This window comes from Apis laboriosa, unplaced genomic scaffold (genome assembly GCF_014066325.1).
Source record: "Apis laboriosa isolate Shangri-la unplaced genomic scaffold, ASM1406632v1 scaffold9_cov152, whole genome shotgun sequence".
NCBI classification, from domain to species: domain Eukaryota; kingdom Metazoa; phylum Arthropoda; class Insecta; order Hymenoptera; family Apidae; genus Apis; species Apis laboriosa.
The window spans coordinates 1,594,011-1,618,343 of NW_025224966.1; the positions used below are offsets into that span (position 1 = coordinate 1,594,011).

The 24,333-nt window shown below is 43.9% G+C and overlaps 2 protein-coding genes across 33 annotated transcripts in view; both read left to right on the forward strand.

The window, feature by feature from the left end:
* The window catches only part of LOC122719735 (Down syndrome cell adhesion molecule-like protein Dscam2), a 67,549-nt gene extending 53,064 nt beyond the window's left edge, over positions 1 to 14,485 (forward strand). For 19 of the 32 annotated variants that reach the window (XM_043945820.1, XM_043945821.1, XM_043945818.1 and 16 more), the window contains 19 exons: positions 2,970 to 3,089; positions 3,161 to 3,334; positions 3,411 to 3,707; positions 3,788 to 4,149; positions 5,781 to 6,152; positions 6,226 to 6,412; positions 6,471 to 6,758; positions 6,845 to 7,114; positions 7,199 to 7,430; positions 7,493 to 7,669; positions 7,763 to 7,929; positions 8,289 to 8,528; positions 8,716 to 8,883; positions 9,554 to 9,691; positions 10,467 to 10,657; positions 10,760 to 11,117; positions 11,537 to 11,594; positions 12,185 to 12,190; positions 13,195 to 14,485. In XM_043945820.1, coding sequence (XP_043801755.1) covers positions 2,970 to 3,089; positions 3,161 to 3,334; positions 3,411 to 3,707; positions 3,788 to 4,149; positions 5,781 to 6,152; positions 6,226 to 6,412; positions 6,471 to 6,758; positions 6,845 to 7,114; positions 7,199 to 7,430; positions 7,493 to 7,669; positions 7,763 to 7,929; positions 8,289 to 8,528; positions 8,716 to 8,883; positions 9,554 to 9,691; positions 10,467 to 10,657; positions 10,760 to 11,117; positions 11,537 to 11,594; positions 12,185 to 12,190; positions 13,195 to 13,279 — 3,890 coding nt within the window. In that variant the 3' untranslated portion in view covers positions 13,280 to 14,485. Of the gene's footprint in view, positions 1 to 2,969; positions 3,090 to 3,160; positions 3,335 to 3,410; positions 3,708 to 3,787; positions 4,150 to 5,780; positions 6,153 to 6,225; positions 6,413 to 6,470; positions 6,759 to 6,844; positions 7,115 to 7,198; positions 7,431 to 7,492; positions 7,670 to 7,762; positions 7,930 to 8,067; positions 8,251 to 8,288; positions 8,529 to 8,715; positions 8,884 to 9,553; positions 9,692 to 10,466; positions 10,658 to 10,759; positions 11,118 to 11,536; positions 11,595 to 12,184; positions 12,191 to 13,194 lie in introns of all 32 variants that reach the window. The other 13 variants (XM_043945837.1, XM_043945840.1, XM_043945839.1 and 10 more) reach the window with 9 other exon arrangements.
* Positions 14,486 to 16,595: 2,110 nt separating this feature from the next.
* Positions 16,596 to 17,670, forward strand: LOC122719942 (protein dpy-30 homolog). The gene is made up of 3 exons (XM_043946226.1): positions 16,596 to 16,653; positions 16,765 to 16,844; positions 17,281 to 17,670. Exons 1-3 carry the CDS (start codon positions 16,638 to 16,640, stop codon positions 17,521 to 17,523), a joined length of 339 nt encoding a protein of 112 aa, XP_043802161.1. The 5' UTR covers positions 16,596 to 16,637; the 3' UTR covers positions 17,524 to 17,670.
* Positions 17,671 to 24,333: the final 6,663 nt, after the last annotated feature.

The following is a 24,333-nucleotide window of genomic DNA, read 5'->3' on the forward strand; positions in this document are numbered from 1 at the left end:
TTTTTTTTTTTTTTTTTTTTTTTTTTTTCTTCTTTTTTGGAAAGTCTGCATTTGCTCGACTGTCCATTCTTTCTTTCTACACATATAATTATCTTCCCGCATCGTTTGTTTCGAAGCATCATCGTTTAGGTAGGTCGCTCGGCCGAGTGTAGCTTTTGGACCACAGTCCCCCACTCTCGTTATCCTTGGGCTACCAATGATCAAAGGTAATTTGTCCGTAGTTCAGGACGAGCTAAACTTCCCTCTCCCCCTCCCCCACATCCAACTCTCTTTCTCGTTCCCTCCTTTCTCCCACACACGTAACACACGCTCGCGCGCGCACTGTCTCTCTCTCTCTCTTTCTCTGTCTGTCTCTCTCTCTCTCTCTCTCTCTCTCTCTCCGGCTGTCTGCCGCTACTCGATCCTTTGCCTCGCGCCGAAACTCGTCGTTGCCGAAACGGAAACGTGGGCTCCATTCAACGGACGGGGAGGAGAAAGTAGAGGCTCTCCCTACGTTCGAGAGATGGGAAGAAATGGGAAATTTTCGTGAGCCGAGGTATAGACGATGATGATCAATGACGACGAGACTGTGGATCCATCGAAGGGATGTTATGTGTATGCATGAGCGAGCGAGTGAGTGGATCTAGCTGGGGATACTCATCGTTCCAGTCTTGCCACGGATCAGTCCGTTCGATTTTGGGGATCAACCGATCTACGCGGGGCAGGCCGCCCAATTGGCGTGCATGGTGGCGACGGGTGACACTCCCATCGACATCACCTGGACCCACGAGGATCGGCCCCTCTCGCAATTCATGGGATACAACGTCGGGAAACTCGGGCCACGGATGAGCATGATGCTGATCGAGCCTGTAACACCTGACCACGCGGGACGTTACACTTGTATCGCCACCAATCCGTCCGGGAAAGCGATCCACGAGGCGACGTTGCGTGTTCACGGTTAGGGAACAGAGTAATGTGGAGAGAATAATATCGTGGTGGAATGAATAATAATCGTGTTATATAATAATTTAATATTGATTGAAACGTGGAATAAGAGCGAAGGAATGAGACGCAACAGCCGCCCCAAGGCGCGATTCACGCGCGCCCGATTTCAGATTGTTTCGTTTGATCGCAGGCTTTGATAATAATTTGATTCCATGCATTCTTCGTCGTTGCCGAGAACGAACGAAATCTTTCCTTTTTTGGCGAAAGCTTTCTGGATTTCAGTTCACACAGCGGAAGAGTTTTCGTCTCTGTTCACAGCTTTCGTCTCACCGGGGACGACTCTCTTGCGCGCCGTACCTCTCTCTCTCTCTCTCTCTCTCTCTCTCGCTATCTTTCTACTTATCCCCTCTCTCTCTCTCTCTCTCTCTCTCTCTCTTTATCCTCCGTTCTGCAATCTCGTCATCCCGCGTGTATTATGTATATATATCCTCTCACCCTTCACCCTTACGCTCCTATTTCCCGCCTATTCAACCGAGTAGCAGAAGCAAAGTTACCAAAGAGAGCCCACTACATCCCTCCTCCCTCCTTCCATCCAGCAATTTGGTTCAGCTTGACCCGCATAGTATTTGTTGTTGGCTAAGTAATTCGCATCGTTCGATTATTATACCACCCTGTCTCGTTGTCATGCTCTCATCGTCGCTAATAGTCTTCGACGACACTCATCGAGTATGGCTTTTTTCGAGTTGGCTTTTTCTCGCCGCGCGATCGAACGAGCGATAAGGCACCACCGACGAACAGGATACATACATATATATATATATATACATGTATATATATATATATGTATGTATATATATATATATATATATATACAATTCTCTCGTCCTCTCGTGCGCGTCACGTGCTTCACCAGCCCTCCCCCTCCCTCCCCTCTCTTCTCCCCCAAAGAAAAAAGAAAAAAGAAAACTCAATTCGTGTAATAATAATGATAATAGTAATAATAGTAATAATAATAATAATAATATCGAAGAACGATCGATGGATCGTCGCGACTGTCTATCGCCGGACTGTCTATCTAGGATCATCCTCCCAGCGATCGAGCTGCGTGTCTCTCGTGATCACATTCGAGTGTCGATTTATCTCACCGTACCGTACCGTACCCCTCCCCCCCCCTCCCCCCTCTCGCCGTCGCGCCACAACGCGTCCTTGGTCCCTTCCAACATGACCGCGACCGACCGACCATCCGATCAACCCCTGAAAATCAACCCCCTGTCACCAACCTATCGAAACCAACCTATCGAAACCAACCTTGAAACCTTCGCCCCTCCCACCACCCCGCCTCTCTCACCACACGTCTCGCCTCGTATTCATTTTTTTTACATGCATTCGTAGCGGTAGCGGTAGATATATATATATATATATCTATATATATATCTTTCTTTTGAAAACAACGCATGCCGCCTCTCCATTTCTAACTAGATCTGCCTAGATTGAGCTTTCTCTCTCGATTTCTTTCGCAGCACGACGGACCGTAGCGGCGTTACTTATTACCCTTCTTGCATGCATGGTCCTCCTGCCTTTTCTCTCTCTCTCTCTCTCTCTTTCTCTCTCTCTCTTTCTCTCTCTCCATCTCTTGCGCACGTTCATCACTCACTCCATCTTCTTTCTTTTTAGTTCTCGTGCAAGTAGTTTCACCCGCATAACTTCACCACTCTTTTTTTTTTTTTTTTTTATATTCCTGCATGCACGATTTTCGACGATGCAATGTCGTGGTTGTTGTTGCGTTGTCGGCAGTTGCGGGAGCGAGCCGCGAAAGTTTCGTTCAGCACGCGACGAAACTTGGTCGTGTCGTGATCTTCGGCTCCTGTTGTGAAAATAAAAAAAGGGAAAACGTGAAGAAACGTGAAACGTGCGTCCATCGAGGAAAAGGGATGGACGAAAGGGAGCTCGAGATCACGAGGACGCGACTGGCTCCCGGATTAACTGCCAGAATACGACTAATGCGCCGTAGGAACACCTCGAATGACCTGGTTATTCTGTAACAGTACCACCCCGCTGGATCCTGGAACCAACCGACAAGGCATTCGCTCAAGGCTCTGACGCTCGCGTCGAATGCAAAGCCGACGGTTTCCCCAAGCCCCAGGTCACGTGGAAGAAGGCCGCTGGTAAGCGATCCCCCTCCATTACCCTAACCTCTGAAAATCTCCTTTTCAAATCTCTCTTCTTCGTTTCGCAGGGGATACGCCGGGCGATTACACCGACTTGAAATTGAGCAATCCGGACATCAGCGTGGAGGACGGTACCCTGTCGATCAACAACATTCAAAAGACGAACGAAGGTTACTATCTCTGCGAGGCTGTGAATGGAATCGGCGCAGGACTCTCGGCTGTCATCTTCATCTCGGTTCAAGGTACGAAAACGTATTATCCGATATCTTCCTCTTCTCCGTCCTCCAATTTTTATTAATGTCGTATCGATTCATCCAGCTCCACCCCACTTCGAGATCAAACTGAAGAACCAGACCGCACGACGAGGGGAACCGGCCGTGTTGCAATGCGAGGCCCAAGGCGAGAAACCGATCGGCATCCTGTGGAACATGAACAACAAGAGGCTGGACCCGAAGAGCGATTCCCGTTACACCATTCGGGAGGAAATATTGGCGAACGGCGTGCTGTCCGACCTGAGCATCAAGAGAACCGAAAGAAGCGACTCCGCCCTCTTCACCTGCGTGGCGACCAACGCTTTCGGAAGCGACGACACAAGTATCAACATGATCGTGCAAGGTTCGAGTCTTCCTCCTCAGCAAAGGTCGTCCTCCCCCTTTCCTTCCACCTGTCGATTTACGAGTAACGTTTCCACGCAGAGGTACCCGAGGTTCCGTACGGTTTGAAGGTGTTGGACAAATCTGGACGCTCGGTCCAACTTTCCTGGGCAGCGCCGTACGACGGGAACAGTCCGATCAAGCGTTACGTAATCGAGTACAAGATCAGCAAAGGCTCGTGGGAGACCGATATCGACCGAGTTCTGGTGCCAGGATCCCAACAGAACGTAGCGGGCGTGTTCAATCTCAGGCCAGCCACCACCTATCACCTTAGAATCGTAGCCGAGAACGAAATAGGCGCGTCCGACCCGTCCGACACAGTCACCATCATCACCGCCGAAGAGGCGCCCAGCGGCCCACCAACCTCCATCCGCGTCGACGACCTCGATCAGCACACCCTCAAGGTAATCAAATTTTCCTCTAATTCACCGTTTCTTGGTAGAGTGTTTCGAACACATCAAATTCATTTCGAATACATGTGGAATTCGTTTAGAATACATTAAACTCATTTCGAATACATCAAATTCATTTCGAACACGTGGAATTCGTTTTGAACACATCAATTCGTTTCGAACACATCAAATTTACTTCGAACACATCAAATTCGTGTCGAATACACGTAGAATTCGTTTCGAACACATCAAATTAATTTCGAACACACGTAGAATTCGTTTCGAACATATCAAATTCGTTTCGAACACATCAAATTTACTTCGAATATACGTCGAATTCGTTTCGAACACATCAAATTCATTTCGAACACATCAAATTTACTTCGAATATACGTCGAATTCGTTTCGAACACATCAAATTCATTTCGAATACATATGGAGTTCGTTTCGAACACACGTGGAATTCGTTTCGAACACATGTGGAATTNCATCAAATTCGTGTCGAATACACGTAGAATTCGTTTCGAATACATCAAATTCCTTTCGAATACATCAAATTCATTTCGAACACACGTAGAATTCGTTTCGAACATATCAAATTCGTTTCGAACACATCAAATTTACTTCGAACACATCAAATTCGTGTCGAATACACGTAGAATTCGTTTCGAATACATCAAATTCATTTCGAACACACGTAGAATTCGTTTCGAACATATCAAATTCGTTTCGAACACATCAAATTTACTTCGAATATATGTCGAATTCGTTTCGAACACATCAAATTCATATCGAACACATCAAATTTACTTCGAATATACGTCGAATTCGTTTCGAACACATCAAATTCATTTCGAATACATATGGAGTTCGTTTCGAACACACGTGGAATTCGTTTCGAACACATGTGGAATTCGTTTCGAACACACGTGGAATTCATTTTGAACACATCAAATTCATTTCGAACATATCCAATTCGGTTCGAATACACGTAAAATTCGTTTAGAACATATAAAATTCGGTTCAAATACATCAAATTCATTTCGAACATATCAAATTCGGTTCGAATACACATAGAATTCGTTTAGAACACATTAAATTCATTTCAAACATATCAAATTCATTTCGAACATATCAAATTCATTTCAAACACATCAAATTCATTTTGAACACACATGGAATTCGTTTCGAATACATCAAATTCGTTTCGAATACACGTGGAATTCGTTTCGAACATATAAAATTCGGTTCGAACACATCATATTCATTTGAACATACGTGAAATTCATTTCAAACACATCGAATTCATTTCAAACATGCATGGAATTCGTTTCGAACACATTAAATTCATTTCGAACACACGTAGAATTCATTTCGAACACATCAAATTCATGTCAAATACACGTAGAATTCGGTTCGAACACATCAAATTCATTTCAAACACATCAAATTCATTTCAAACATGCATGGAATTCGTTTCGAACACATTAAATTCATTTCGAACACACGTGGAATTCATTTCGAACATATCAAATTCATGTCAAATACACGTAGAATTCGTTTCAAACACATCAAATTCCTTTCGAATTCATTTCGAACACATCAAATTCATTTCGAATACATATGGAATTGGTTTGGATCAGGTAACATGGAAACCGCCCCCTCGCGAGGATTGGAACGGCGAGATTCTTGGATACTACGTTGGCTACAGGCTCTCCTCCTCCGAGAAACCGTACATGTTCGAAACCGTGGACTTTTCGAAGGAGGACGGAAAGGAGCACCACTTGCAGATCATGAACCTGAAGACGTATACCCAGTACAGCGTGGTCGTTCAAGCGTTCAACAAAGTAGGATCGGGACCGATGAGCGAGGAGCGGAGGCAGCACACCGCCGAAGGCGTACCCGAGCAACCCCCTCACGACACCACTTGCACCACCTTGACCTCCCAGACCATCAGGATCTCCTGGATGTCGCCACCCCTCAGCGCCGCGAATGGAGTTATCACCGGATACAAGGTGATTGTATATGATTTTTTTCTTATGAATCGAATCTGTCGAGACTGTTCAAATATTGTAATCAAATATATAGGTCATCTACGGACCCTCCGACACCTGGTACGACGAGAACACCAAGGACACCAAGATCACCTCCTCGAGCGAGACCATTTTGCACGGATTGAAGAAGTACACGAACTACAGCATGCAAGTCTTGGCTTTCACTTCTGGCGGCGATGGTGTCAAGTCCGCGCCTATTCACTGCCAAACCGAACAGGATGGTAAGACGAAAACTTTTTCTCCAAGGCGCAAATCATACTTTCTCCTTCCTTCCCCCAGCCCCCGAAGCGCCTATCGCGATCAAGGCTCTCGTCATGTCGTCCGAATCGATCCTGGTTTCGTGGAGGCCGCCTAGCCAACCGAATGGCGTCATCACCCAGTACACCGTGTACACGAAGGCTGACAACGCGGAGGAGCCGACCAGCCAGAAGGTGCCGCCCAATCAGCTCACTCACGAGGCATCCGAATTGGACAAGACGCGCAGATACGACTTCTGGGTGACCGCGAGCACGAACATCGGCGAGGGGGAGGCTTCGAAGATCGTCGCATTGGCGCCCAGCGTTCGAGGTATATTATATTGTATTGTACACTCTCCCCTCCCCTCTCGATCTTCTTCGACGCGACAACTCGATTCCTTCGAAAAACTGTTTCAGTCCCGGCAAAGATCGCATCGTTCGACGACAAATTCACGGCTACCTACAAGGAGGACGTGAAATTACCCTGCTTGGCCGTTGGTGTACCCGCGCCCGAAGTGACGTGGAAAGTGCGAGGCGCCGTTCTCCAATCTAGCGACAGACTGCGACAATTGCCCGAAGGATCCCTGTTCATCAAGGAAGTGGACCGCACCGACGCCGGGGAATACTCCTGCTACGTGGAGAACACGTTCGGCCACGATACCGTCACCCACCAATTGATCGTGCACGGTGAGAATTTATAGAAGGGAGGAGGGAATGAAAAGGAGGGAATTCAAGTCGAACGAACGAATTTCCAACGATTCGATTTCGCAGCTCCCCCTCACTCGCCCCAAATCACCCTTACCGCGACCACCACCAACTCGTTGACGATGAAGGTGCGCCCCCACCCCACCGACAACGCCCCGATCCACGGATACACGATCCACTACAAACCGGAATTCGGCGACTGGGACACGGCGCAGATCAGCTCCACGGTGCAGAAGTACACTTTGGAGAATCTGTTGTGCGGCTCGAGATACCAGATCTACGTAACCGCGTACAACGGGTAAATAGATGGTCATCTCGATTGTTGGAGAGCGTTGAAGAGAGATTGTTGACGATTTTTAGAATTGGAACCGGCGATCCATCCGACATGCTCAACACCCGCACCAAAGGCTCGAAACCGATCATCCCCGAGGCGGCAAGGTTCATCGAGGTGGCTACGAACAGCATCACTCTGCACTTGAACGCTTGGTCGGACGGTGGCTGCCCCATGATCTACTTCGTGGTCGAGCACAAGAAGAAGTAAGGGGGAACGTAACGAGAATAAGAATCTAAACCGACGAGTTGCCGTCCTCGTCCTCGTCGTTGTTGATCATAATCGATCGTGTGATTCAGGAACCAACAGGAATGGAACCAGGTGTCGAACAACGTTAAACCGGGCGGAAACTTCGTCGTTCTGGATTTGGTCCCTGCCACGTGGTACCACCTGCGCGTCACCGCCCACAATAACGCCGGATTCGCGGTTGCCGAGTACGAATTCGCAACACTGACCGTAACCGGAGGTAAATAAAATAAGAAGGCGATAAGAAGGGGATAGGAAAAAAAAAAAAAAAAAGGAAAGAAAAAAAAAAGGCAACGGCGCACCTCGTAGCCGGTGCCAATGGTGGCTGGATTGATGGTCGCCATATTTTTTGTTCCAGGCACCATTGCACCGGCCCGAGAGCTACCTGACGTGAACGGTGGTGGCAACGACGAGGATCCGATGAAAATTTTCATGGCTAACTTAAATCTGGTCGTACCCGTGGTAGCAGCTATTCTCGTTATAATCGTTGCCGTCATCGTGATCTGCGTTCTCAGAGGGAAGGGCCATGGTAGCGATAAAGGTAACCCTCCCTCTTCTTTGCACTGTCTTAACGAACAGGTACGATCGCGCCCCCCGTGCGGAACGGCGACAACGACAGCACGGACGTGAGGCGTTATTTCCCTTGGTTACCCGGCTGGCTGGACGTGAACGTGGTTGTGCCGGTCGGAGCAACGATCGTCGTCATTATTGTAGGGATAGTGGTGATTTGCGTCGCCTTGTCTAGGAGAACTCGGGGCCCGGAACAAACGCGGCTGCGAGGTATCTCATCAGCCGACGAGAAATATTACGAGGGACAATGTATACCAATTTTTTTTTATTATTTTACAATCGTTAAATAACGAAACAGAGATGGAAGTTCGTCGTCGAAGGGGATAATCGTGTCGAGTTATCGGCTTCCGACGACTTCGATCCGTATCCAAGCGTAATGGGACAGTTGCTATAGCGAACTAATCGGCGCGCTGCTACCTTCCATTCGATTTTCTAGACGACGTGGTGTACCAGCAAACCGGGGTGGGCGGAGCAACTCTCGACAAACGAAGGCCCGACCTCCGCGACGAGCTTGGATACATCGCCCCGCCCAACCGTAAATTGCCCCCTGTACCCGGATCCAATTATAACACCTGCGATCGCATCAAGCGAGGTACAGTGATAAGTAAGCCACAACTGCCAACAATACGATCTCTAGCTAAAATTCCAATTATTGTTTAGTTGTTGTCGCATCGGCACGAGAGTGTTTACCGTTTCTTCTTTTATTTTATTCTCATTTAATTCATTCCGTGGCACACCAGAAATCGAATCGAACGTGTACAAGATGATACACACGAATGTTAGAATTCTTGCCACCATTCTTGTCCAACGAATCGGGATGACGATACGTCTAGTTGAAAATAGTCGCACACGCGACACACACACACATACAAACATACGTAATTCATACACAAGAGCGTTGGATCATAGTCATTGCCAGTTTGTTTCGTTGTTTGCCTCGCTTCAAAATATTTTTTCTCTCTATATATTTATATATTATATATTTTATATATATTAATATTTATATATTATATATAATATTTATATATTTATATATATTTACATATATATATATATATATATATTTAAACGTAATCGAGATGTATGCCCGGGGAACGGTTATTCTTCTCCTCCCTTATTTTGTTGCGCTTATCGCATTGCTACGCGTCTCCGTTTCTACGATCGCCCTCTCAGTTCACGCCCACTGACGAATCAATGAAATCGATAAGAAGGGCGAAACCGAAGATCGGTAAGCGGCAGTCAGTCGTGCGACGTTTGTAGTATATGTTCGATAGGTGGGACAGGCTCGATAAGAAGCCACTCGACGTGGGATCCAAGACGACATATGTACGAAGAATTGAATCATTGCGCGCCGAACCGAAGATGTCCACCGCCACCTCGCATGGGCAGTGCCGAGGGTCTATCCCACAGAGGTTGGTAAAAAGTAGTTAAAGAACCGAACGAAGCGCTCTTTCTCCTCTCCGTGTCGTCATCACGAGCCTTCGTCTCTCTATCGCGAGATCTACCACTGATTAACTAACCTATCGGCCGGGTCCAGCTATTATATATCCGCTCTTCGTCGTAAGTCCGTTCCGATTCTTCACGGTTCTTCATTGCTCATGCAATTATATCTGCTATTACCCACTTCGATGTTTTGCACGTATTGACGCATGCTTGCGCTCATTATTCACTCCTTTTATTTTCGCAAATAAACAAACGAACACAAACGATACGATATAAAAAATAACCACATCTCTTTCGATTCGTCCCACTTTTATCACGAATACGAAGGATTTGGATACATGGATACGTTGTCGTTCCGCTCCGATTTTTCTCCGAAATGTTTGTTCTCGGGATAAGAGACGAAAGAGTGAGAGCGAACGACAACGACGGACCTGTATCTTCGAGACAGATCTTTGATTAACGTGCATGAGAATATATACATATTTCCTACAAACACGTTTCTCTGTACAACAAGCGAGCGAAGAAGAGGAGAAACATAGGAGAATACGTAGGTACCCGCCAGATTTTTCTTACCGATCTTAGTTAGCATTGCACGAGACCAACGCAGCCAAACACCCACGCCATCGGATTAACCGATACGCAGTGGTCGTTACATCATCGATAATCCCGTTCATTCACAATGAATAGATTACTTCGATCGGTTCCATAACTGCAGTGTCTACCCTTGGTGATTATTTCTTTCAGGCATGGAAGACGAGATCTGCCCCTACGCCACCTTCCACCTTCTTGGATTCCGCGAGGAGATGGACCCAAGCAAGGCCATGCAATTCCAGACCTTCCCACACCCAGGCAACGGACACTCGGGCACCATGGGACCACCCGTTGGACATCCTACCAACGCTTCTGCCCACAGCCGCTCCGGATCTCAATCCATGGTATTATCGATCCATCTTTTCCTTTTTTTTTTTTTTTTTTTTCCCCTCCCCCTCCCCTCTTTTATCCCCGAATACACATCGATTTTCTTTGCAAATCCGCAGCCGCGTCAAAACGGTCGCTACTCCCGAGTACCGTCCCAAGGAGGCGGAAGCGGAACCCACAACGTCTTCTCCCCCGAATACGACGACCCGGCCAACTGCGCACCCGAGGAGGATCAATACGGCTCTCAATACGGACAGTACGGCGCTCCCTACGACCACTACGGATCCCGCGGCTCCGTCGGACGTCGTAGCGTAGGATCGGCTCGCAATATCCCCGTCTCTGGATCACCGGAACCGCCCCCACCCCCGCCAAGGAACCACGACCAGAACAACTCGAGTTTCAACGACAGCAAGGAGAGCAACGAGATCAGCGAGGCAGAGTGCGACCGCGACCAACTTGTGAACCGCAACTACGGCGGTCAGTACAAAGGCCCGGTGATCAAAGAGCCGGGGGATCGGGGCGGAACGAATCGACGAATCTTTCTCCCCCTCCCCTCTGGGAAAAGAGAGAAGAATCTCTTCGTTGAGAGAATCGAGGGAGGGGGAGGGGATATCTCGTTCGTTTTTCGCTGTGTTTCCCCCTTGCCGGTGCTCGTTCTTTTAGAAAAAATATAGGCATGCCGAGCGAGTCATCGATGCGAGATCAAGAATGAAAGCGTTGACTCGCTGCGGGGTCTGTCTTTGTGTCTATCTATCTCTCTATTTCTCTATTTCTCTATTTCTCTCTCTCTCTCTCTCTTTCTCTTTAATCGTTTAGCTTCCACACATTTGCATGCTACGTGTCGTCGTAGTAGTGTTACCGTTGTGTCAATCGTGCCGTGTGTTTTTCTATTTCAGTGAATGCTCGCGGCAAGGACGGCATGACCACCGAGGAGATGCGTAAACTCATAGAGAGGTCAGTAGAGATCGAGTGAGTTTGGTTTAACGGTGCACGGATCGGGAGCGAAACGTCACCGTTTTTCATGCCGCTGTGTCTCGAGCTCGAGATTTCTTTGAGTCGAGAAATTGTCATTGACTTTCTCGAAAAAGTAAATTGGCCATTCTCTCTATCTCTCCGTTTAAGTAAAAGCTTCGACTTTTTTCTCTCTTTTTTTTTTTTTTTTTTTTTTCTCCTCTACCAACCGTTCCAACGAACGCTCCCTTCGTTTCTTTCGACTCTCCGTAGTGGTATATACGTATATATATATAGATATATATATACATATATACACTTTGTTAGATTTGCTTCTCTCTTCTCGTAATATTTTTTTTCCCTTCTCTCTCTTCCCCCACCCTCTCCCCTACTTTTTAGTTTTCCACCCGTTAATTCGATTCGAATAGATCGAATTGTTATTATTATATATCTGTGGGTTATTTCACAAAATTCGCATAGTGACGATCGAGTGCACGGTGGTGTCGCTAAGAACTTCGTACAAAACCTTTTCGACAATCTAATATTTAACGACATATCTCTGACTTTTGCTTGTTTCATGACTCTTTACGCAGGAAGCCGTAAGTTCGTTAGACAATAATAATAATAATAATAATAATAATAATAATAATAATAATAATAATAATCGTAATAAGAATAATAATAATAATCATAATAATAATAATAATAATAATAAACCGCCGCAGGATGCATTTTATATGTAACTATGAGAATCGCGTTAGAGAGATAACTTTTTTTTGAAAAGCTTTAGAAGCTTTGTTCTTAGCTATTATTATTATTTTGTGGCCACGAGAATATAGGTCAGTCAATGCTTCGACAGCGTTGCTTTCATACCAACGACAATCAGATCTCTACTTCTGGGTCGAATATAATCGCTTACTTATCAATATAATAATCAGTTAACTCATGTGTTTTTTTGCATGCAATTTTTTGCAACGACAATTGCCAAATGATGTGATTATTTGTTCGTAGTTAACATTCATTTTCCCCCCCCCCCTTTTTTTTTCTCTCCCCCTCCCCACTAGATTAAATAGATGGTACAACGGATACACCGATCCGGATTGCCATCCGTTTATTTTCGCTACAGCTGTCATTGCTCCTGTCATTGCCACTACAGATTCTGCTGCCATCGCTGCTGGTGCTACTTATTTTATTAACAACCGCTTTACAATTACAAATTATCATCCTTATTATCGCCGTTATTACGTATTTATTAATTAATTAAGAAAGATTAAGAGTAATCATTTAGCCTAATCGATATAGTCGCGATTATAATAAAGCTCTCTATCTCTTTCTCTGTCTCTCTCTCTCTCTCTCTCTATATATATATATATACATATAATGCATGTTGTATCATTGCTGAAATCACGTGCAGATAATTTTTATTAATTTTTATAATCCTTTAGATGCATACGAGAATTGTCGAGGATTAATATTGGATAATAGTAACTACTAATCTAAGTGTATAGAATGTCGTGTGGTGATGCGAAATAAAAAAGGGGGGGGGGATAGACTCGCGAGTACGAGAGCGAGAAAAATTGAATGGATAAACTGACTGTTACAGAAACGAAGCCCCCAGCCGGCAAACCGGCGCCGGCCACGGCGGTCACGGGGGACTCCTCACACCCTACGATACTGTGGCAGTGTAACCTGTAAATCATCCTCCGTGGTCTTCCGTCTCTTTCTCTCTCTCTCTCTCTCTTTTTCTCTCTCTCTCCGTCACCAGAAGAACTCGAGAGAAGTGGAAAGAATGCGCAACGCTGACTCTTCCCCCGGTGCTGTCGTCGGTCCAAAATTGCAACGATTTGTATCAGGAGTATCACCATCGATCGCGTCGATAGATAAATAGATAGATATATAGATAGATAGATAGATAGATTCGGCCCAATTATATTACAGGAGCACACTCGTCGTTTTCGCATACGGGAACGATCGATCGACCGCAACGACATTATCGACCGACGATATTTGCCTCCCGAAGGGACAAACCGTCTTCTTCGTCTTTCGACCATTCTTCCCTTCCTTCCAACCTTTTTGGCCTTTTTCTACTTCGATCTCGCGTCTTTTCTCTCACTCGTACGTATAGCTCACTCGTTCTTGCTCAATTGTCCTAACGATATTGGAAGGCCAGATTTACGAAACTGCCAAATTGATTGACTGCCGTTCCAGGCGAGAGGATGATCGCTGCTCTTGAGGGGCAACATACCGTTCGTCGTTTCTGTCGCGAATTAATACTGAATAAATACGAGTATAGTCCTGTCGCAAGAAAAAAAAAAAAAAAAAAAAAAGAAAAAGAAAAAGGAAAAGAAAGAAAGAAAAGGAAAAAAGGAAGAGAAACGAACATACCCGGCGTGTTCGTCCACGTTGAAAAATGGCTAGAAATCCGATCCGCGACGCGTGCTCTCGGCGACGGTGCGTTTCCACGAGGAGGGGAGGGGAAGGGGGGATTGTTTGGCGGGATGTCCTAGGTTACGAATTGTCGCTTCCAAGCGCCCCCACGAGTCACGGGAAGTACACACGAGATATACGTTAGTTTACTCGCTTTTTAAGTCATGGTTGTGCCACACTGCCGCTCCCCGCAGGCATATGATATTATACATATACATACATACATATATATGATAATATTATACATATATATACGATTTATAATTTCGTAACGAAGGTTGTGTCCCTGTCTTTTGGTGATCGACGATCTTTTGAGTCTCGACGTCGCGGAGAGCAAGTCTAGAGTGCACTGTTTTTGCGACAGTGTCGCAGAGAGTGCGTCGTCGTCGTCGTCGTCGTAGCAATAGTTAGAGACCAGGTCGCATCCGATGCCGTGGTGGCGTCCAATCGATAACTTCTTCCGCCGCGCGTATCACGCGATGAGTGAAAAAAAAAAAAAAAAAAAAAAAAAANAAAGAAAAAAAAAGAAAAAAAAGAAGAAAAAAAGGAAAAAAAAAAGAGAAAAGAAAAGAAGAGAAAAAGAAAGATTCCTCAACAAATTTCTTTTTAGCCGATCGACTTTATCCGTAGGAAGAAACGCGGCACCCTAGATCACAGAACACCGATTTCAACGAGAACGTCGAGGTTGAGCAAACCGTAACATTTTACAACATACATTTTAAAGGGAGAGAAGATAAGGCGCAAGCAACACACCACGCTCGCTGTCGATTTTTTAATCGTCCTATATGATATATTTAGTCCGCTGTACACACACATATATTCGCAAGCTAATCTCGATCAATTATGAACGTACGTGAATTTAATGATATGACATGCGACGATGATATTATACGTGTAAGCAATTCGAGCAACAAATACCGATTTAAAATATAAGTAGGACATAAGTCGGACGGATGGTCGCGAGATCCGCCGTTTCTCTTTCGTTGAATGGCGACGCGTCGATATGTGAAATGCAACAAAAAAAAAAAAAAAAATGAAAATCGAAGAAGAAAAATCGAAAAACATTCGTGTTACGTTCGTGAATTTGTTACATCGATGCGATGCCAGGATACGGTTACGGCGCGTGTCTCATAATTCGTTTTTATCACAACACTATTTAGATATTAAAAAAAATATATAAATATATAAATATATATATATATATACATACATTGACGTTCATATACATACGTTGTAAGTAGGTATGTCTAGATGTCGCATTTATTTGCCGAGGCGATGCACGAGTGGTACACCAGTCGAGCATGATCACGGTCAAAGGATATCTCCTCGTTGACGACGAGATATTGCCGGGATACTTTGACCGTGAATTCCGTAAACCGTTTTATCAAAAAAAAAAAAAAAGGTTCGCATATATCGCTGGCTACGATTCCGCTCGCCGAAGCACTTTTCATCGATGTGATTTTAAAGGCTGCGCAAAGTCTCGTGTCTCGTGTATGTGTTACGATCGCGCTCTACCACATTAATGTAGCCATATCCAACTCACCTTTTACGATGTATATCACGTTTTACTCACGTAACGCTCGCGGAGCTTTTCGCTTTGAAGCTTTGGAACTTAACGCGAATAAAAGAGAAATCGAAAGATATTTAACTTATTCGATATTAGCCGTACGATCGATCTCGCCGCACACGCGTGTCGATATTAAGGAAAAAAGAAAAAAAAAAAAAAGCACGAAAAACGAAAGAAAAAAACGTGATGTCCGGGGATTGTCGTATAGCTTTCTTCTATTAATCGATTGGAAATATTAATATCTGTTTATCGTTATATTTTGTGTGATCGATCTGGTATCGCTTCTATTTGCAAGGTTTAACGTTACTTTTTTTTTTTATAATGCTGTGAAACGGTCGGTGCCGCCGTCCGCGTTATACGTATATGTTATGCTTTGTTCATTGAAGATATTGGATGTCCATTTTTGTGCAACGACGAGGCGGTTCTTCGAGCTTCTCTTTCGGCGGGGCGCGTATCGTTATCTTTTTCGGTTGCAAGCAGACTCGGGACATTTCGTAATTAGTACCCTGTGTTGCGCTCACAATGTCAGTGCTCGCCTTTAAATTGGCTGTAAGTTCATATTCTCGTACAACGATACTCGTATTTCTCCGCGTTCGTAGGGACTCGAGGATCCGCTCGCAATACACCGTTTCCTCAGTACCACTATTTTATGTTTTTGTACCAAAGTCGTAGTAGCGTCTAACTTTACGTTAAATAAATAAAACCAAAAAAAAAAAAAAAAAAAAAAAACAAAAAAAAACAATTATTTGTGTATAATTTTAGATTCCCAATCATCTATATTATAATCTAATCGTATTAAGTCAGGAAAGGTTATTTTTTTTTGTTAAATGTAACATTAGAATAATTGTTACGTCGTATTTTTATTATTTTAAAAAATCGCTAAAGTATATTTTATCATAATACGAAAAAAAAATATGTTATTGATTTGCAATATCAAATGTTTTACGCGATTTTTAACCTGTAGAATTTTGAATATTTACGATATGGTAACATTTGAACGATGTTTGTGCAGTGATAACTCGTAGTGGTTGGTAACATCATTTGTTGGCACGATGGCGTCTGGCGGTGGTACGTACCGTTTATTTTGCTTTTTATCATTTAATAGGTACCGTTAAGCGATATCTTTTTTGGGAATTTTTGGTACTAACAATGTCGATCAACGTATTATTTTTGTAATAGCGGAAAATACACCAGAGGAAAGGACCGAGCCAGCGGCGCCGGCACAACCCCTCACCAATGTTGTGAGCGAAACAGCGCACGTAAGTCAGATAACCTATAAATCTAGGCGTAACCTGTTATGCTATTATTTCTTGGTTATCGATTCTTATCATTGATATTTCCTAAACTCGTGATTAAATTATCGAATATTTTCCTATTTATAAAATCGATTTTATATATCGAAATTTACAATGGATCGTTCGATTAAAACAATTACACCATTTCCCGCCAATCTAATGACAGCTGTTATATTAAAATTTGAGTTTGTTTTCGTATCGGCGTTGTTGGGTTAGGTTATTTGATTATCTTGATTCATATATTTCACACTTTTATTTAATTCATGAATATCTTGTACCTTTTATAGTTCTTTTATATATATTGATAAAATGTATAACAAAATAGTGATAAATAATTTAATTAATATCGATTAAAATATCACTAACCTTAATCTGATATACTATTTTCTTGTTGTTGTAGAGGATATTAGCAATGAATAAGGATTCTGATCTTACTGGTGTGCCACCAAAGAAGTCACGTGTCGAAGTACAATCTCTTCCAACGAGGCAATATTTGGATCAAACTGTAGTACCAATTTTATTACAAGCTCTATCCACGTTGGCCAAGGAAAGACCCGCAGATCCCATCAGCTTTCTAGCCGGATACTTGCTGAGGAATAAAAATCAATACGATAATGGTGAATCTCCACCAACTAGTCAATGAACTGCTTACGCATTTATAAGTATGTGGTGAAAATTAAAGAATTACAAACATTTATTGACACTTCTTAGGAACGTACTCAAGTTGGGCAAGGTGTATTTGTGTAATTTTGAATTAAATAAAAATGTATTAGCTTTTTATCATATAAAAGATATTTTGGTTAAATAACAAAGAAAATGTAACAAGTTTTTTCAAGTGTTTGTTTATGTGCTCATTTCGATGACTATTTTTATAGTGATTAATTTTTTCTATATATATTATAATGTGTAAATCTGTACAGGTTATCGAAAAGATATTAATTTCATAATAGTTTAGATTAGATTATGATTTATACCTGAAAGCTTTAAGTAGATCCTGAAATTTCGACTAAAATTATTATTTTACAAAACTCTATTATCTACATGTGTTTTACATCAATTATAAAAAAAAAAAACGAAAAGAATCGTTATCAAAGATTCAATAAATGAATTTTCCGTGTTCGTATCGAGATAATTGGATGCAATTAAACGTAATTATCCACTGACTCCGCATGAAATTTATCTCACAGTTCGATAAGATCAACGATACGTATAGAATGTTCGATCGTGCACTTTAAATTTCTTCCAAAACGGCGACTACGTTAATTTTTTTATATTTAAATTCGCGCGCGTTAATTACCTATATACTTCCGGAAATCATTCGATCGTTGATTTGTCGAACGTAGTGCTTTAATCTATCGCGTCAACGGTTTAACGGTGCCAGTGACTCGTAACAATTTTGAAGAAAATTCGTATATTTTCGAGATAACGCTGCAATATCGGTACAAAACAACAATGAGAAGATATCGAGGTAATTTCCTGGCGAACAATTCGCACGGTAACATCGTACCAAGTCCAATTAACGATTTGTCCTCCCATTCGAGTTCCTCGTATATTAACTCGTTTTCTTGATACGATTGTCACCGTGTATTTATATTACTTTTATTTTCTTATTCTATTCTTTTGTTGATCAAAGAACAGTTAAAATACGGTGTAATATCCCGTCAATATATTTTCCGAAATAACAACCATTGGATAAATATGCTTCCTATTATACGTATGCATAAAATATTCCTATTGTAGGAACTTTTGAAATTGAACTGTATAGTAATACAGCGTTTTAGCATGTACATTCATACGTATAAATATTTGTGGTATACGTGTAGATAACGTCGAGGTAATTCGCGTACATGTATATCGTGCAAATACGATATCATTAAGTTTAAATTTTCTTTTTAGCTTTTGTGATTTTATAGTCTGTCTATAGAGCATAAGTTTCGTGCACGTTTATGTTACGGTTGGTACGCTCTAAGTGCACCGTATACAAAGAACTTGCGTCGAGCAAACTGAGAGCATAGTTAATGGGCGAATCGTGTCACAGCTTTCGTTGTTCGCGCGCAATCTGCAGATTCACGCCCGTACGGCCATACGGTGGCTCGGTTCAATTGGCACGCATATTGGAATTCTATTAGCGAGATTACTGACAGTAATTGCTCGGTTTGGCGCAATATCGTACGCTCGTCTGTGTAGCCAGCCAACAGGCTAGCGAGCGTCAAACGTGGATTAAGCGTACATCTTGCTCCGCAGCTTAGGCAAGACGGGTGTATTATGTTCCTGATTATGTTCCAGCAATAGTCGCCTCTGAATCTCGATTCGACGGAATGTATCACGAATTGCGAATTTGAATATGCACGGTTATATCAGTCGTTACGAATCGCGTCAAAGGATCGAGACGTTCGGTTGAAATTACTCGAGCCTGTTCGAGCCTGTTCGTTGCATGGTTTCTCGCGCGTTTCTCTATGAAAATTTAATCGAAAGTTCTTACGGGTTGGGAAATGAAAGTTGAACATAAATGAGATGAGAGAGAGGGAAGAGAGTATGAGGGCGAGAAGGAAAAAGGAGACACACGACACGGGGAACGTGTTTCGTCGAGAAAGGAATGAAACTTGTAAGTTCGCGGATCTCGAAGGACGGAAAACGATTTACCGGTTGTAAGTGCGCGAGACTTTCCAAGTTGCGCCGAGATTTTTCGAAATTTCCCGTCTCCGAACTGACTCCAGATTATATAAAATTTTTCTCCATAACTGGAAACTCTCCCACAGTTTCCCTCTCTTTCTCTCTTTCTGCTCGACACTCTCCGTGTCAGAGTTAGGGAAAAAACGCTTACCAAGCAAATTCGTACGAGCTAAAGTCCTCTTTTCTCTCGTATTTTTTTGCCATACTAAAATTCTATCTGATAACCGGAAAGTTTTTCTTTTCTCTCGTTTCTCTTTTTCTCTCATTCCTTTGTGTTTTTTATTCTCTCTTTTTCTTTTCTCCTTTTTTCTCCGCTTTATAATTTTGTCCATGAAAGATGATACAGAGACTTTCGCACGAGCACAGCCGCGCAGCTTGAAACAATAAATATAACGGTTGGATTTCGCTCCAGTTACGATTATTAAACGTAATATCTGTTTTGAAAATAACGAAGCTCGTTGTAATATAAAATCGTTAATTGAATATCGAAATGATTGTAAATTGAAAACTGTTTTAGTTGGGCAGAGGGACGGGAGGGGGGTATTCGATTCGAGGATAAAATTCGTAATTCGGTCACGTTGTAGAGAGACATTTTAATCAGTCTGACTGAATGCCCGCGATTCGTAAAACAGGACGGGCGTACAAGGACGCGGTCTCTCCTCTTTCTTTCGGCTCTCTCTTCTTTCTGAATTATCTTGCGGTTCCTCGCTCGCGGGGACCACAGATTTTCATTTCAGATCTGGCTCCGGTACAGTGCAGGAGGAGAAAATAGAAGTCGGTTGATTTCAATCTGTTTGACGGTCCTCTCCTCGCTTTTTCTCGCTTCTCGGAGGGCTGCGCGGTGCCGGATGTCGGCGCACCGCGTCGCTGCCCGAAGACAACGAGACAAGATCCGCGACGCGAGGCATCCGTTATCGTTCCACGGCATCTCTCCGACTATTTCGTGCTCCCGTTTCTTTCCTATCGTTCCAACTGCTCTCTCTCTCTCTCTCTCTCTTTTCCTCTTTCTCTCTCTCTATCTCTCTATCTATATATCTACCTTTCTTTCTTTCTCCGCTCGGAACTTATTGGCGAGGAGATGTTCCCCCTCGAAGGACATTGACGCGCAATTACGCGAAAGTTCGCCGTCACGGTCGTGTAAACTCGAAAATCTTCCCCTGCAAATGGCTCGTTCTCTTTTATAGCTATGTAAATCGGATGGATAGGACAATAGGATAGCGAGTTCATTGTTTGGGGGAATCTTTTATTATGACAGGGGATGGAGGTTTGTCTTAATTGGAGGAGCGAGGGAATACAAGCGTAAAATTTTCCAGTTATATATACGTATATATACCGGTGGGTCCGGTAATTAAAGGGGGGTATCTACGAAATAGATACAATTCGATAATGATGTTTATCTTCGGACTGCATACAAGACGCGTTCAAACGAAACAAGTTTGGAGCGTGTAACGAGAGATACACGATATTCCAATTAAGTCTATGAACGTTTGATGTAAATGCGCCAAGTTAATTCCATCAACGGAAGTCATTACCACGTACTGCCAGAATGTTTTAACGGTATTAGGTTATTCCGGCGTGAAAAGGTTACTCTATACACCGTGCGATAAGGTTTATCGTTATCCTCGAAAACTTTCATCGACGCGTTCGACGCTTTTTCGTTCGAGCAGCGCACAACGTGAAGGAAGAGTTAAACGAAAGTGGATTCGGCTCTCTTTTTTTCCTTCTTTTTTCTTTTTTTCATCCTCAACGTTTCGTCGAAACTTATCCCCTTTTTCTTCGCGGAATCGTCTACGCCCAATCTAACTACCGATACCAATATCAATATTAGCCGGAATAGCTTCGATATCGTGAGAGAACATTTCGCACAAAGCAGTGGTACGTTCCTCTGGATGGGGTTTAATGCACACAGATTCACTCCCCTGAGTTTTCGATCGCAGCTGAACCTAGAGGATCGACTGGTATCTCTCTCTCTCTCTCTCTCTCTCCCTTCGCCCTTCATCTTCCCTCCGCGTACCATCAGGTAGGCGTCTCTCGAAAAGCGCTTAATCCTCCGACCAGTCGAAAGCCCCTCTGCCGGTATTACGGCAAACGCTGATTTGTGGTCGCGGCAGCGACATTATTTATAATTTGTGGGTATTAATAGCTGACTCACACGTGTGTATCTACGTGGATATATATTGTACGGGAGCCTTTTCGGGCTCTCATCGATCTCCCCTATCGTCGATAAATTTCGTTCTCGTTCCACTGCTCCAAACTTTTGGTTCACCCTCTATTTGTGCCTCTATTTCGTCGCGCCAACGCTCTCGTCATTCGACATTCTGACGCGCAGCGTACAACCTCCCGCTTATCTCTCTCCGATCGGGGTCGCGATTTCAATCTTCCCTCCTCTCCTTTTCCTTCCTTCCTTCCTTCCTTCCTTCCTTCCTTCTCTTTTTTCCAACCCACAAAGCTATGAATTTCTGGCGCGAGCACGTGGAAGTAATTATTAATCCCTTCGTTCGACTGGGCATAGCCGCGGGGGAACAATAAACGCCATTTTAATTTTTAAGGATACGTGGATATATATATATATATATATATACACGCGACAGTCGTAGAGCAGTTTCATTGCGCCCAACCGTCATCCTTATTATTCCTCTTCCCTTCGACGTGTTTCACGATCACGAAAAAGAGGAGGGAGGGAAGAAGAGGAAAGGGTGGCGAACGAAGACGGAAAGGCGCTATTTCTTCGGACTGTTATTTCGCCGCGGTGGAATTCGCAGACAGGACGAGATAACGGAATCGGATAGCCGGCGTGCCATCTCTTACCGCGGAATGATACCTTGCGGGGATATAACTCAGCCGACCGACCAACAGTTTCTAGACCGATACTTTTATAGGGGAGGAGGCACGCACGAAACCCGATTCCGTTCTTATTCTTCGTTTTCGTCGAAGAGAACGATGTCTCCTCGCCGTACGTCCGCGCGATACCTTATTCTCGAAATTGTCGGTCGGGGCGCAATAAACCGTTCCAAGACACGATCAATCAACCGATAGAACTCTAATCTCGCGCTCGGTGATTGGCGGGTGGACGCCGCGAGGGCGTGGTAATAGTCGCGCGATGCCCTAACGATCTATTCCTTTCGTATTTTTTCCCCCTCCCCATCTTTTCGTTCGCGAGAAAGAAACGGGATTACGTTCGCGGCGGAGAAAGGCGAGAAGTTGTTCTACATAAAAAGAGGGGATCGTCGCTTTTTCGTCGCGAATCCAATCTAACTTGGCGCGATCACGAGGAAGGAGGTGGAGGGGAAGAAGAGTGACTGTATACATATATATATATATATATATATATACACTACTGGTTACTTCGCTCCCTATTAGTTCATTTTCTCGTTAGGGAGAGCTAACGGGCGGGGATGTACAATTATCGAGGATCGCGAGAGCAATTAAACCGGGTCTCGATACCCTTTGAAAATCTATTTTCATTGTATCGTCGCTCCGTCGCTCTCGGATCTCGCCGACCGTGACAATTCCTCCTTTTTCCTCCCCCTCTTTGCGATCGCTCGCCACGATGCGCTCCATGCGCTAATTGTTTGCCGACTAATCATCCGGAAACGAACCAACCAACCTCCGCGTAAATGTGATTTCCTCCAGGCTGGGAGGGGAGGGGCTGGTAGATGGAAATTACGACGCGCGTGCACGCGAGCTAGCAACAGAGAGAGAGAGGAGATCGAAGATGTTTACTGGATTCGACTGCGGTCCGCGATGAATCAGGCCGCGAATTGGAATTTCCCACCTAATAAATCACCGTTCTATATTCTCTGCTCCCATGCACCTAGGCGAATACAGACGTATACTATATTTATATATATATATATATACACATATATATATCTATGCATCCATATATACCACGAAGCGGTATAGCTTCATCGTTGGTCGGTTCTCTCTCCAGGAAAGGGAACATTGTTTCGTGTGTGACCGTAGAACCGATTACACCGGAACGATCGAGCGGATAACGAAACATGCGCGGCGCAGGTAGACAGCTGGGATCTGAAAGCGGGTCGGATCGATCCCGGGGATCGATACACTTTCACCGCAGCCAGAGATTCGCGAGGGTGTACGAGCGTGATGGTTATCGACGTTCCACCGTTTATTCGCGGCTTAGATTCTCATTGATAAACAAGAGTCGATCGAATGGCATAGTCGGAGCTATTATGGGAATAAGGTCAATCTGTTCTTTTTTTTTTTTTTTTTTCGTTCCACCCGCGCTTTGCCCTTGTTTCCTCTCTCTTTCTCTCTCTCTCTCTCTCTCTTTTTTCGTCCCACTACCTTCGCGATACTACGGTAAAACGTTAAGAATATCCAGCCTCGTTTATTCCGATGAAACTACCTACGCGTTCGAGTTTGGGTTTTAATATCGCTGAGAGCAGCGCACGTTGACAAAAAGGGTAGGGAGTTTTTATTAAAACTCCCCCTCCTCCCCCGCCGCACGCTACTACTTGTTCTTCCCCGGCGCATTGATTTTCTATGTAATTTTACAAATTTATGGACCATTTGCATCAGCATGGATGGCACCGATATCATCGTGTTTAATAATTTTTTTTTCACTCGTCCCCTCTTTCTTCTTTTCCCCTTCCTTCTTCTGCTTTCTCTCTCTCTCTCTCTCTCTCTTTTTTTTTTATCCAGGCGAATGGATTTCCATCGGGGATGTTGTCCCCGCGAAATAGCTAACCGGTTATCTTCTTCCTGTTTTCAGAACATTTTTCAAGGCCTATCCAGCCGCAGTATCGCATTTCGG